At 35.2% G+C, this 14,335-nt stretch overlaps 1 protein-coding gene across 1 annotated transcript in view; it reads left to right on the forward strand.

Annotated features, from left to right (window-relative positions):
* The window catches only part of HMGXB3 (HMG-box containing 3), a 53,638-nt gene that overhangs the window by 19,733 nt on the left and 19,570 nt on the right, over positions 1 to 14,335 (forward strand). Inside the window, exons 7-10 of the mRNA XM_031953506.1 lie at positions 11,065 to 11,489; positions 12,664 to 12,839; positions 13,034 to 13,131; positions 13,547 to 13,645. Coding sequence (XP_031809366.1) covers positions 11,065 to 11,489; positions 12,664 to 12,839; positions 13,034 to 13,131; positions 13,547 to 13,645 — 798 coding nt within the window. The remainder of the gene's footprint in view (positions 1 to 11,064; positions 11,490 to 12,663; positions 12,840 to 13,033; positions 13,132 to 13,546; positions 13,646 to 14,335) is intronic.

Here is a 14,335-nt window from a genome sequence, read left to right on the forward strand (position 1 = left end):
CTAAATGACCTGGCAGCTGGAAGGACTATTGCTTTTTCATCTGTCTGTGGCAAAAGCTTCTTGAAGTTGGAAGAACAAGGAGAAGACCAATTTAAAAATAGAACAAAACTGGTAGCCATTGTTTTGAAGAAAAAATGCTTCATAGGGGCAAAAGTAAAAATACTGCAGTAATTTTTGCTGATAACTAATTCTTTCAAGTCTATAGCAAAATTGACATCAGAAGAAATCCAGATAAGCCTATAAGCTCTGGGCATCTTTCTTAGACAGTAAAAAATATCACTCCCGAAATAATTTTTTTTTTTACTTCCACTAGGTCTGAAAGTTTTTTTTCTTTTAAAATAGGGAATGGCAAAGTTTGACAAATAAATACATCAGAAGCAGAAATTGTTACAGAATTATAAAATGGAGAGGGAAAGTACAATATGTCACCTTACCATGTTATAAAAAGTTTAAGAAATTTATCCAAGATATAGAAAACTAAATACAGACAATTTTTACAAAAAGTTTATAAATAAATTATACAAATTTGACTTTATGTAAAGAATTTTAAAAGAAATTTGTATCATCCAAAAATATCCTTGTTAACTTAGCTGTACAATGGTGACTTGCTCTAACACATACAATCTCATTCCATGAATTGAGGCTAGAAATAAGAATACACGGGAAAAAATACTGAAGAAAATGAAGAAAATTCTGTGGTTATAGAAATAGCCAGAAGAATACAATTCAACAAGTACATATAGAGCCTCACAGAGCAAAAAAAGGTGGATTGGCCATAGGAGCAGCTGAATGGATTTAAGCAAGAACTGAAAAAATTATGCAATTAATGTTGAAGTAACATTGATCTTTGGAGGAAAAGAATAAAAAGAGAATACATAATAGAAAGCAGAAAACTTTACCCAAGTAGTAGACTCCTTAAAAATTATAACTGAACAATCAGACTCAATGACTTTATTCAATAAGAAATATTAGTAAAAAAAATTTTTTTAATTGGAAAATAGAAAATGTATGGTGTCTATTATCAGATAATCAGCTGACCTGAAAAACTGGTTGAGAAGAGATAATTTAAGAATCATTAGACTTTTGAAAACTGACAAGACAAAAAAAACTTGATACAATCTTTTGAGAAATCAAGAGCATGTCCAGAAATTTATGAACCAGAGAGTAACGTGAAAATAAGAGGGGAACAAGTATCAACTTGCTGAAAAAGTCTAAGCAGAAAATACCCAGGAATGTCATAGCCAAAATTTTGTAAATACTCCTGATGAAAAGAAACTGAAATGTTAACATAGGAATCCAGAAAGCTCAAAAGGTAAATAAGTTGTTCATTTGGAGCTAATCATGAAAGAAGGAATTGGAATAATGGATATTTCATAAATCTCTTATCTGAAGTGGACAAAGGAGAATGATACATACCTGTTTGGTATAAAACTCAGTAGGGAAACAGGGTAGGATAAGGAGAGGGAAATGCAAACTTTTTTTGCAAAGAGGGAGATGAGAAAAAAAATAGGGAAAATATTTAAGGATACAATGGAGGAAAGTACACAGTTAATGAACTGTGGGTGTGTAAGTAGCACAAATTCGCCCTTTAAGTTGAGAGTAATAGGTTGGATTGGAAACAGACTTGAACAATATTTTGTTTATAAGAAATACATTCAAAATTAAAATAAGTGTGTAGAGCAAAATATTATGGCTCACGTGAATTCAATAAAAAAGCTGGTATAATAATTATGACCTCAGACAGAGAATAAGTATAATTAAACAAGATTTTTTTAAAAAGACCTTAAAGATATAAAAGATATAAAGGGATATTATCAAAATTTAATATATTCATGAAATAATACCTAAATATTTCATGAAAAGTTAATTGATTTATAAGAATATAGAGATATTAAACCATCAATCAGTTAAAGTCTTCAGCTTGCCCCCTTTTGAAACTAGAAAAATTGTCAAAAAGATAATAAGGTAGTACTGGAAAATATTTTTAGGACTGTAAGATAATTTAGATCTCTGGTCATTACTGAATAGAATAGAAAGAAATATTCATATTTCTTATCTGTGAGTGACATCTTTACAAAAGTTATCATTAATAAAGAACAGTTGAAGAATTGATTCAAACTTGAATAGAGACTAAATAATTCTAAAGAATTGGTGCTTCAGAGAACAAATCATATAATAGATAAATTTCATCAAAGAAAATGATACTAAGACAGTATCAAAACTTTAGAATGTTTCTCATGCAAATATTTGGGGAAATTTTCTCAATGTCTAACATTCCTTAACAAAGGAAAAACAGATGAGGTCAGTGGATTTGGGCATGCAACAAATCTAAAAACCTCAAATAAACACTGATTTAGAAATTTTGAAAGTCAGAGAAGAAATAAAAATGATTGAAAATAAGATGTCATAGATAGTCTGTTTTTTAAAGAGAACGGAATACCAAATTGCCAACTTCAAAAAGTTTGAAAATTTACAAATGAATAGAAAACAAGGAAATGGTTAGGGGGGAAAATTGCCCATTTATATAGCAACAAAACTAATAACTTAAATGAATTAATATTTACAAGAATATTAACTACCCAGATTAATGGAACAAGAAATAAAGAATATAAATAGGAAATGAAACATATTTGTTTATTTTCTCTCTCATTAGATTGTAAAACCCTTGAGGACAGAGACTCTCTTTTGCCCTAATACTTAAAACAGTGCTTAGCACCTAGAAGGTGCTTAGTAAATGTTTATTAATTGACTGAACATGCCCTGAGAACTTTCTTTTTTTTTTTTTTTTTAATTTTCATTTATTTATTTATTTATTTAATAGCCTTTTATTTACAGGTTATATTCATGGGTAACTTTACTGCATTAACAATTGCCAAACCTCTTGTTCCAATTTTTCACCTCTTACCCCCCACCCCCTCCCCCAGATGGCAGGATGACCAGTAGATGTTAAATATATTAAAATATAAATTAGATACACAATAAGTATACATGACCAAAACGTTATTTTGCTGTATAAAAAGAATCAGACTCTGAAATATTGTACAATTAGCTTGTGAAGGAAATCAAAAATGCAGGCAGGCAAAAATATAGGGATTGGGAGTTCAATGTAATGGTTTTTAGTCATCACCCAGAGTTCTTTCTCTGGGCGTAGCTGGTTTACTTCATTACTGCTCCATTGGAAATGATTTGGTTGATCTTGCTGAGGATGGCCAGGTCCATCAGAACTGGTCATCATATAGTATTGTTGTTGAAGTATATAATGATCACCTGGTCCTGCTCATTTCACTCAGCATCAGTTCGTGTAAGTCTCTCCAGGCCTTTCTGAAATCATCCTGTTGATCATTTCTTACAGAACAATAATATTCCATAATATTCATATACCACAATTTATTCAGCCATTCTCCAACTGATGGACATCCATTCAGTTTCCAGTTTCTAGCCACTACAAAGAGGATTACCACAAACATTCGTGCACATACAGGTCCCTTTCCCTTCTTTATAATCTCTTTGGGATATAAGCCCAGTAGTAACACTGCTGGATCAAAGGGTATGCACAGTTTGATAACTTTTTGAGCATAGTTCCAAACTACTCTCCAAAATGGTTGGATTCGTTCACAACTCCACCAACAATGCATCAGTGTCCTAGTTCTCCCGCATCCCCTCCAACAATCATCATTATTTTTTCCTGTCATCTTAGCCAATCTGACAGGTGTGTAGTGGTATCTTAGAGTTGTCTTAATTTGCATTTCTCTGATTAATAATGACTTGGAGCATCTTTTCATATGACTAGAAATAGTTTCAATTTCTTCATCTGAGAATTGTCTGTTCATATCCTTTGACCATTTTTCAATTGGAGAATGGCTTGATTTTTTTATAAATTAGAGTTAATTCTCTATATATTTTGGAAATGAGGCCTTTATCAGAACCTTTGACTGTAAAAATATTTTCCCAGTTTATTGCTTCCCTTCTAATCTTGTCTGCATTAGTTTTGTTTGTACAAAAACTTTTCAGTTTGGTATAATCGAAATTTTCTATTTTGTGATCAGTAATGATCTCTAGTTCTTCTTTGGTCATAAAGTCCTTCCCCTTCCACAGGTCTGAGAGGTAAACTATCCTGTGTTCCTCTAATTTATTAATAATTTCAATCTTTATGCCTAGGTCTCATGAACCCATTTTGACCTTATCTTGGTGTACGGTGTTAAGTGTGGATCAATGCCTAGTTTCTGCCATATTAGTTTCCAATTTCCCCAGCAATTTTTATCAAACAGTAAGGAGAACTTTCTTTTGGGGAAAAAAATTAATTATTTTTATTTTCAAGTCACAGGTTTTTAAAAATTAATCTGTCTCTTATACTGTTCTCTTTGTTCTTCCCTCTCCCAACCATTCATTGAACCAAAATATTTTTAAAATATTTTTTTGTTTTTGTTTTATTGTTTCCATTGTGTCCAACTCTCCATGACCTCATTTAGGGTATTCTTAGTAAAGATACTAGAGAGGTTTACCATTTCTTTCTTCAGCTATTTTTATAGATGAAGAAACTGAGGCAAACAGGATAAGTAACTTAACAAGATCACACAAGCTAGTATATGTCTGAGACTAGATTTTAACTCTGGTTTTCGGACTCCAGGCCCAGGGTTACATCCACTGTGCCTTCTTTCTAGCAGCCTAATCCCTCAATACATGGCTGGGTAGTTTGGCAAAACAAATTCCCATATTAGTCATGTCTGAAAATATGTCTGCATTTTAAATTCATGATCTTTCTGTCAGTAGGTCAGTAGTACAATCTATCTAAAAAAAATTTTTTTTGAGGCAGTTGGGGTTAAGTGACTTGTTCAGGGTCATACAGCCAGAAAGTGTTAAGTATCTATCTGAGGCCAAATCTGAACACAGATCTTCCTGACTTCAGGTATGGTGCTCTATCCACCACACAACTAGCTGCCCCTCTATCTTCATTCTTTAGAACATCATTGTATTAATAAAAGTTTTAAAGTCTTTTAAAGCTGTCTTTCTCTTTTATGTTATTATCACATAAATTGATTTTGTTCTCACTACCTTCTGTATCAGTTTCCCCTCAAATTGTCATTTTTATCATACTGCATTATAACATCCCACTATGTTCATATACCACAGTTTATTTAGCTATTCTTCAGTGGGAAGACACTCCCTCTGAGTTACTAATTTTTGCCAGCCATGAAAAGAACTGCTATAAATATTTTTGTACATTTGATCCTTTTCTTCTTTCTTTGATTCCTTTGGAATATATAAGCCTAGTAGTGGTATAGCTGGATAAAAGGGTACGTATAATTTGGGAACTTCTGATAATAGTTGCAAATAGTTTTCCAGAAGGCTGAGCCAATTCAGTCAATCAGTAAGCATTTAATAAGCACCTGCTTTGTCCCAAATCCTGTACTAAGTGCTGAGAATACAATGAAAAGTAAAAAAATTCTCCCTTCCTGAGGATCTCAGAACCTAATGGGGGAGACAATATGCAAGTAACTATGTATAAACAAGCTATACACAGGATAATAGAAAATAGTCAACAGGGAAATGACACCAGAATTAAGAGGGATCAGGAAAGGCTTCTTGTAGAAGGTTAGATTTTTATCTAGGATTTAAATGAAGCTGGAAAGCAAAGATGAGGAAGGAGAGACATCAAGAGGAAATGCCTGCCTGGATTGAAGAAGTGGGGTATCTTGTTTGAAAACAGCAAGGAAGCCAATTTCATTGAATCAAATTTTAATTTAAGAGGGAGACTAGAATTTAGAGGGGAATAGGTTTATAAAGGGCTATGAAATGCCAATTCACAACAATAACAACAGTAGTTTTCACATAGCTCTTCTAATGGTTGTCCTTTTTTGTGTGTGTCATATTTGCCAATCTAATAATTATGAGACAAATCCTCAATATTGCTTTTATTTGCTTTTCTCCAATTATTTGTGATTTGTAGCATTTTAAAATATGATTGTTGATAGTGTGGACTTTTTTTCTTTGAAAACTACTTTTTCATAATTTTTGACCACTTATCTATTGGAGAATAGTTCTTAGATTTATAAATTTAAGTCAGTACCTCATTCTAGTGAGGGAGAAATGGTACCTTTTGTCAGAGAGACAAGTTGTAATGATTTCCCCCCAAAATTCTTACTTTAGAATCATTGCCAGGATAAGATTGTCACAACAATAGTATTCTAAGGTTAGAGAGTCTCAGAATCACTAATACATCTTCTCTAAACTCTAAGGGAAGAAATATTATATTCCTAGGTCAGAAGACTTTTATAATCATTGACAGACAGATTGCACAAACAATAGTACTCCTAGGTTGGGAAGGAGAAGGACCTTGGGATCACAGATTCCAGAGTCACTGACAGATTGTTATGACAGAAGCCCCCTAAGGTTGGGGGATTTTAAAATTTTTGCTATATTTCCCTTACAAGGTATACCATATTGATGAGGTGCAAATGATGAGGTTAGTGGTAGTGAAGAGATGTGAGAATTGAGGTGGGGAATCCCCTCTGTTCAGCTCAGGTCCAACGGGAAAGAATTCACAAACCCAAAAACTGTGTGGCAAGAAAAGGGAATTTTATTGTTCGCTAAGAAGCTAGCTTTGCTAGGAAGACGGACTTCTTAGTGGTGAGGTCTTGTTAGGAAAATGGCAAAGGTTAACCCTGAGAAGAGAGTATCTTCACGGTGGGCAAAAGTCCTGGCAGGCAGCTTTGCAAAGAAGAGAGCTTCCTTGGCAAAACAATTTCCTTTCTTAGACTTCTATAAAGATTCAGGAGTTCAGAATTGTCTTTTATTAGCAGCCGGAGGCTTGGGCTTCAATCAATACCCGGGGCCTACATTTCCAGTTGAAAAGAGAGTACTTATCTTGGAGTTTCTCAAGCCACTCGATAGGATTATCAGGCCAAGATCTCCAACTGAATAAAATCACTTAACTGGGAGTCTGAAGCCTTTTCCCAGAGTATGGGACTTCCTGAAGGGGATTTGGGCCACCCCCAAAAGATCTCAGTTTCAATGGAGGGTGATTTCATCAAAATCTCCCATTGAATGAAGCCACTTAATTTGGGAGTTTGCAGGCTTTTCCCAGGGGAGAGCCTGAGACCCCGAATCACCCCTCTTTTACAAATTAAAGGAGACACAGTTTCAGGGTTCACCCCCATCAATATCAAAACCCACTTTTAAATTTTATATAATATTGTCCATTTTATTATCCTTCTACTTGTTTATTCACAAATTCTTTCTCTATTCTCATAGATCTGAAAGGTACTTTTTTTCCCTTGAACTATTAATATTTTAATGTATAAATCATCTACTTGGCTCTATATTTGTGTATGGGGTGAGGCATTGGTATATATTTGTGTATGGTGTGAGATATTGGTCTAAACCGAATTTTCTCCAGGCTGCTTTCCATTTCTCAAATGTTTTTGTTCAAGAATGAATTTTTCCCTTGGTAACTGAAGTCTTTGGGGCTCAAGGAACTTAAAGAAAAAACCTTGACTAAGTAGATTGACAGGGGAATCCAGAGAATTATAAGATATTCGGAAAATAATTATTCCATTATTATTCAAATTATTCATAAAAATAAAGAAAAGAATTGACTAAACTCTTGTGAAGCAAATAATGTTCTAAAATCTAAAGCAGGGACAGATAAAGCAGTGATAAAAGTAGCAGTCCCTCTTCTTGATGAGGTTTAGATTTGGGGTATCCAAATGAAATTAGGGTTACTGGTAGTCAGGGAGTTAAATAAGGTCTAAATGAGGTCTAGTGGCGGCGCAAGGGTAGAAAGTTCTGGGATTCCCGTCTGGCGGCACAAGAGTCCTCTGAAAAGGAATTTACAGATCTGAAATCCTAGATTGATTAAAAAAAAAAAAAAAAAAAAAGATTTATTATGGGGATTGGAAATAAGGTTAAAGTCTAATTAGTAAAAGGTGTTAGGTAAAGAGAAGAGGGCACCAGAAACAGTATCCCAGTAGGCAAGAGACCCTTGGGGTTGGAATCTCTGCAAAGAGAGGGTTTTAGTTTGGCCCTTTTATAATAGAGAGCTTTGGCTACAAACTGAAGGGGCTTGTCCTAGGTTGGCTCCTCACTGGGTTTCGGCTAGGGTTAGAATTTAAATTGAATTCAATGGGTTTCAGGACTGAGCCAACCCCATCCAGATAACAAAGATGAAACTATTTGTTCTTTGGGTGGAGTCCCCTCACTGAGGCAGAGTCGAAGGAGGTTTTCTCCTTTAAGGATTTTCAGTTTGGGGCTTCTCTCTTCATTCTAAGATTTAGACAGGATTTATATGTATTCAGCTGCAAAACATGTTTTGCTGAAATTGTGGCAGACAACTGTTTGGAGAGCTATTAATTACTCATATACTTTCATGTCAATAAAATAAAAATGACACTACCACCTAAATATATTTACAAATTCAATATAATACCAAACTGTTGAAGTGTGAGAAATGAGGATTGAGAGATCTCCTGACAGCAATGGAGTCCCCTGACCAGTGTCGTAGAATTTGTGAAAGAATTCACAATCCCGAAAGGCTAGGTTTGTGGCAAAAATGGGTTTGTTACACTAAGAAGAAACAACTTCTTCAGTGGGCTAAATCCTGAAAGGAATTTTAGCAAAAGTTTGGAATTTCAGCCTTTGATTATATTGAGTTTTTGTGGCTCAGAATTAGGAACCAATCTCCAGATGAATTTGAGGGACTAATTTTTCAACTCAATAAAGGGTGGTGATTATGCCTCAGGCCAAGGTCTACAATTGAATTGTAGGAGGAACTAGGGACTGAAGGGGTTTGAGATTTTTAGGGTTTCTCTAACACAGGTCCATCCTCCCCCAAAGATCTAGAAGGACACAGTTTACATCAAAACTGAGTTTTGTGAGGTTTTTTTTTTTTTTAAAATAAACCTAAAAAAAATAATAATATAATTTTTCTGGAGAAACAAAAAGTCAAGAATGTCAAAGAAATATAATGAAAAAAGTAGGAAGAGACCTAGCGAGTATCATTAGATCTCAAACTATATTAAAAAGCAATAATCAACAAAACCTCTTTGTGAATTAAAAAAAAAAAAAAAAGAAAGAAAAGTTTATCAGTGGAACAAATTAGATGCATAACACTGAGAAGCAGTTAAATAGCAATGTGATGTCTGGTAAATTAGAATATTTAGTTAAGGATTCATTATTTCAAAAAAGTTCTGTGAAAACTGGAAATCAGTCAAGCAGAAATCACAAACCATATATCATACTAAGCTCCAAATGGATATGTAACCTAGATATAAAAAAATTTATAAATAAGAAGTTTCATGGATAAGTAGGTATGTTGAGGTTTAGATTTGGGGTACCTAAATGAAATTAGGGTTTAGTTGAGGTCTAGTGGCAGGTTTGGGGTACAGGGAGTCAAACAGACTGCAACCCCTGCAACCCCCTTAGATCCGGCTCAAGGATACGGCGGTAAATGAGGTCTAGTAGTGGAGTGAGTTCCCAATAAAGGAATTTATTGGCCCGGAGAACTAGATTGATAAAAGAGGTTTATTATTGGGTTTGGTAGTAAGGAGATAGGTGAAAGGAGAGATAAGGAGGGCACTGGACAGAGGGTCCAGTGGACAGAGGATCCTCACATGGCTAGCAGGTTTGGAATCTCTGCAAAGAGGGGTTCCCAGCGTGGCCCTTTTATAATAGGAGACTTAGCTCAAGGGGCTTTTGGTGTAGCCCCAAAGTTGGCTCAAATCTGGATGGGGTTGGGACAGGTCCGGATCTTCTATTGGAATTCAAAGGGACCAGGATTTGTGAATCAGAGGGTAATTACATTCACTAAAGGGGTTTGGGAATCAAAGATAGGAATCTTTCCCACATCAGGTAGAATGCCACTCTTGAGACAGGAAAACCTGGATTCAAGTCCTGCCTTTCATTCATAATGACTCCATAGTCTTGGGCAAATAAAATCACTTAATATTTTATGATAGTATGTAGGTGATTCTAGTTTCTTGAAGACTACACAAGAGTAATACAAGCTCTGACAGGTTCTCCTGAACTGTAATATGGTCTTAGTCATAGCTTGTCTGCTGTCCAGGGAGTAACCTAGTTAAATATGTAAAGCTTATCACCTGTATGTAGGTGATGAATTCTTTGGCTATGGCAATTTATAGGGAAAAAATACAAAATGGACTTGGGTCCTACACAGAGTAATGGTGACAAAGTTGTAGTAATTGGTTGTAGGTAGCTAAGACTTATAGATTTATGACATTTTATAAGTATTAACTAAAATCCTGTACTCTCACATATTTACCCAACAATCAGTAGTGAATTGGTGCTTAGCTAGTAGAGGAATGAACAAGCTTAACAATACTTTTTTATAGGAAAGTAAAACATTAAGCAAGTGACAGTTAAATTGAAAGATGACTCACAGGTTCTCTTTGAAAAGACAGAAAAATAATAAAACTTGTTTGTTGCCTTGTAATTTTCAAGATGTGCTTTAAAAAGACCACAAAGAAGATATTTTGGGACCTGTGCCTCAGTGTCTTATAGAATATGAAGTAGAGAAATTTTGAATGAAAAAGCACTTATATTAAAGTTTACTATTTACCAAACAGTGTGGTAAGTGCTCAGAATACAAATGCAAAAGCAAAACCAATACTTCCTTCAAGGTGATTATATTTAAATGGAAGAAATAATAGAGCAACTATGGAAGTGCTAATTTTAAGGTTTGTAAAACAATCTACATTCATTATCTCAGCTGATTCTCATAACCTTTTAGGATCCGAGATTTTATTACTTGTCACATTACTTCACACATAAAGAAGAGGACCAAGATTTATTCTAGAGCAAATTTTTCTGATTTGAAATCCAGTATAATTTCTGCTATCCCGTACTTTTTGTTGAACTCTTCCTCTCTTGTGTTTACTCTAGGCCCTTATGTTAGTCATGGAGTAAGTGACCTATCTTAGACATGATATAAAAGAACTACCTAAGATATGACATCATTCAGAGTCATATGAAAATTCTGACTAAACATATCATCACCTCACTAAATTTTTCTTCTTAATTCTGTGAAATAAAGGTATTTCTTCTTTCTAGGAAAAGCCAGCCAAAATCAAAGTGGAATTGGGCTCTAGTGTTTCCCCCAAAGCCCCTCTCACTAAAAGAAGTCAGCAGCCAATCATCTTGGATCAAGGGACTGTAAAGGAAAACCCTTCCAAAGTGACCTTGGAGAATTCAGAAGCTGTTAGCCAGCTCCTGAACGTGGTACCTGTGGGCGAATCAGTCCAGGAAGGAGAATGGGAAGAGATCATCATCTCTGAGGCCCACATCCTCACTAACGCAGGAACACCAGATGAAAGTGGGAATTCAGCAGTAATGACATTGTCAAGCAAGCATAATATGGAATATGAGGCTACCTCTGGGTCAGACGAGAGAGAGAGCTCGCAGCCCCACACACCACCACTGTCAGAGGAAACCAGAACCTCTAGCCTTCCATCATCCATAGCAAAAAAACCCTCAGGGTAAGTTGTTCTGTGTGTATAGGACTACACATAGGTCATTTTGACATAGAAATGACTCTGGATTTCCAAAGGCTTTACCATTAGAGTGAATCCTCCAACAGATATAGCTAAGATATGTATTAATCATCATAGGACCAGTCTGAACTAAATACAGAATTTCTAGAAGGCTAAGGTTTTAGTTTTATTTGGGGTTTTTTTGGCCACAGCGACCTATGAAACCAGCCCTTAATGTGTAAAGGATATGCAGTCTGATAAAATAGTGAATCTTTTGAATTATTGCAGTAAGTACATATTTATAGAGAAATACTCCTCCCAAGAGCTGAAAATATCTTCATGTGTATTTTCTTTTATGTCCTTATGACATTCCCAGGAGATAAGGAAGGATAGGGGACAATCCATATTTTACAAATGAGAAAAATGGGACTTTTGAGAGCCCTAACAAGTTTAAGTACCTATTCTATGTAGGTAAGCCGAGATGTATCCTTACTCGTCACCTCTCAGGCTCTAAGATTTTTGTTATCCTACATCCCCACATACCCCCATATGTTGCTAAGAGTTCCAGTGAGTTTCTTTTCAGAATTTTGGTTGCAAATCTCCCCTCACATTCTTTTCAGTGAGAAAAGATTAAATGTTTGTGCTATGTTCATCCTTCTCTGGAGATAAAATTCCTCCATTATTCTATGTGAAGAATGATTGAAATATCTACACTCCTTTACCACTTCCTTCATTTGGCTACTTGCTTCTTCTCTTGTAAATCTTGCTACTCCTTCTGCTATTGTACTACTGTAACCTGGAACTCTTAAGTTAAACTCTTAGGTTTCAGTTTGAGTGATGTTGATTTGGCTCATCAAGATGCTTAAGTGAGTCACAAGTTCCTAGCACATGAGCCTAAGAATGGGAAAAGAGGCCTTAGCAGATGCCTTCAATGTGTCTCCCCAAGATAATGGATGTAGTTTCTGTTGATTGTTAGCAGATTTAATTTTTTTTTTATTTGAAGCTCTTTGCTTTAAGAGAAGTTTTGTTCCAAGGAAGTTGAGTTGTTGAGCTATTATGTTTTTTCCAAAGCAGAAATCTAGTAGGTAATATAGCTTTGCTTTAGATTTCTTTCCTGTGATTTTCCCCAGACTCCCAACGATTCCAGACCAAGTTGAAAATTGTCCTTCTTGTTTTGTAGAGTTGATTTGCCCACTGTTGGCCACAGAGCTCAGGAGCTAAGGAGTAGAGTTCGAGGGAAACCTTCCTTACTAGCGGCAGCAAGACCCATGCGAGCAATTCTTCCAGCCCCGGCAAGTGTGGGGAGAGAGAATAGCACTGAACTGCCAAGAATCAAAGAATACTTCTCTTTAAATGGTAAAGGCTCAAGGTCTTCCTGTGTGCTGGCTATTCTTGAATGTGTAATTGGGTTAATTAGATCCTGCAGATGGGGAATTAGATGGGAATATGGGAGTGAGGTGCAGGACTTAATTATCATTATTTAGTCAAGTTAACAGGGAAAAGTATTACAAAATACTTCGCATTCACCATCTCAATCCCTCTTCCCACAGATAAGTCTTCCTTAGTGAGGACTTCTGGCTTGAAGCCAAGTACAATGAAGCAGTTGGGCCACTCTGTCCAACAGCTCTCTGGCATCAGTGAGCAAAAGGTGAGTCAAATTCCTTAAAAGTAAAATCTTTCACTGACTTTACCCCCTCAGAACTGGCAAATGTTTCTGATCCACATTTAAACTAGAAAATTAAGAAAATGCATATTTTGTAAAATTATGGCAGCCTCTGGATTTGTGATGTTTTAATTTAGTGGCATGAGTGAATTTTGATTTAAACAGCTTATAATTCATCATAATTCATAATGAAGATTTTTTTCCCCCGTTGGACTCACTAGAAATTGTCTGCTAGGAGTATTTTCAGAATTTTTGACCCTAGCAAGACACTACATAGCATCCAAAAGTTTTTTTTTTTTTTTTGAAAGTATTAATTAAAATATGGTACAGATGTTTTTATTTAATCTACTAATTGAAAATCCAAATCATTGAAACCAGTGTTATCTGTTCTGACCTACAGCTACAAAACAGTCCTTCTAATAGGACATCTCAGGTGAAAGTTGTAGAGGTCAAACCGAATATATTCCCTTCTTACAAATACAGCTGTACTGTCACACTGGTGAGTGCTACTTTATGCATGAGGTTTGATATAAAGGTTGGGAGGTGAAAGGGAGAATTGATTATTGATGCTGGAAACCCAAGGGATTCACATGGCTATCTGAATTCTTTCAGAGAAAAGCTTTGGTCTTAATATCTGTGGCCTGGAGGAGGTGTTTAAAACATGCTACTAAAATTTTTGCCTATGATAAGTTGATGAGATGCATACAATTTGGAGTCCTTGGTTTTACTGGGAGTTGTTAACTGTAGTATTCTACTCCAGCTATACCATTAGATCCTTGATCCTTGGTCAAGATTCTTGGTGCTCCAGGGTTAATTTTCTCTTAAATCTCTCCAAAGCACTAATCTAGCCAAATACCTTTTTAGTAATAATTAATTTGGGGAGATGGGTTTGATTATTATTCAGCTGATCCTGATATTGCTAGATCATCTAGTTTCTTTGCTCCTCTGGAAACTGAAGAGGTTTCAGAAATGAGTAAGATCTAGTACTCTATGTTGTGAAAGATAAGAGTTCAAGTAAGATAACATCTAAATCCAAGAGTCTCTAAAGTTTTATGTGTGTGTCATGGACTCTATTGGCAGTCTAATGAGACTTATGGATCCTTTCTTGAATAATGTTTTTAAATGCATAAAACAAAATATGTAGGATTACAAAGGAAATTAATTTCATTGAAATAAAGTATCATATATA

The sequence above is a fragment of the Sarcophilus harrisii genome, chromosome 2 (genome assembly GCF_902635505.1).
Source record: "Sarcophilus harrisii chromosome 2, mSarHar1.11, whole genome shotgun sequence".
Lineage (NCBI taxonomy): Eukaryota > Metazoa > Chordata > Mammalia > Dasyuromorphia > Dasyuridae > Sarcophilus > Sarcophilus harrisii.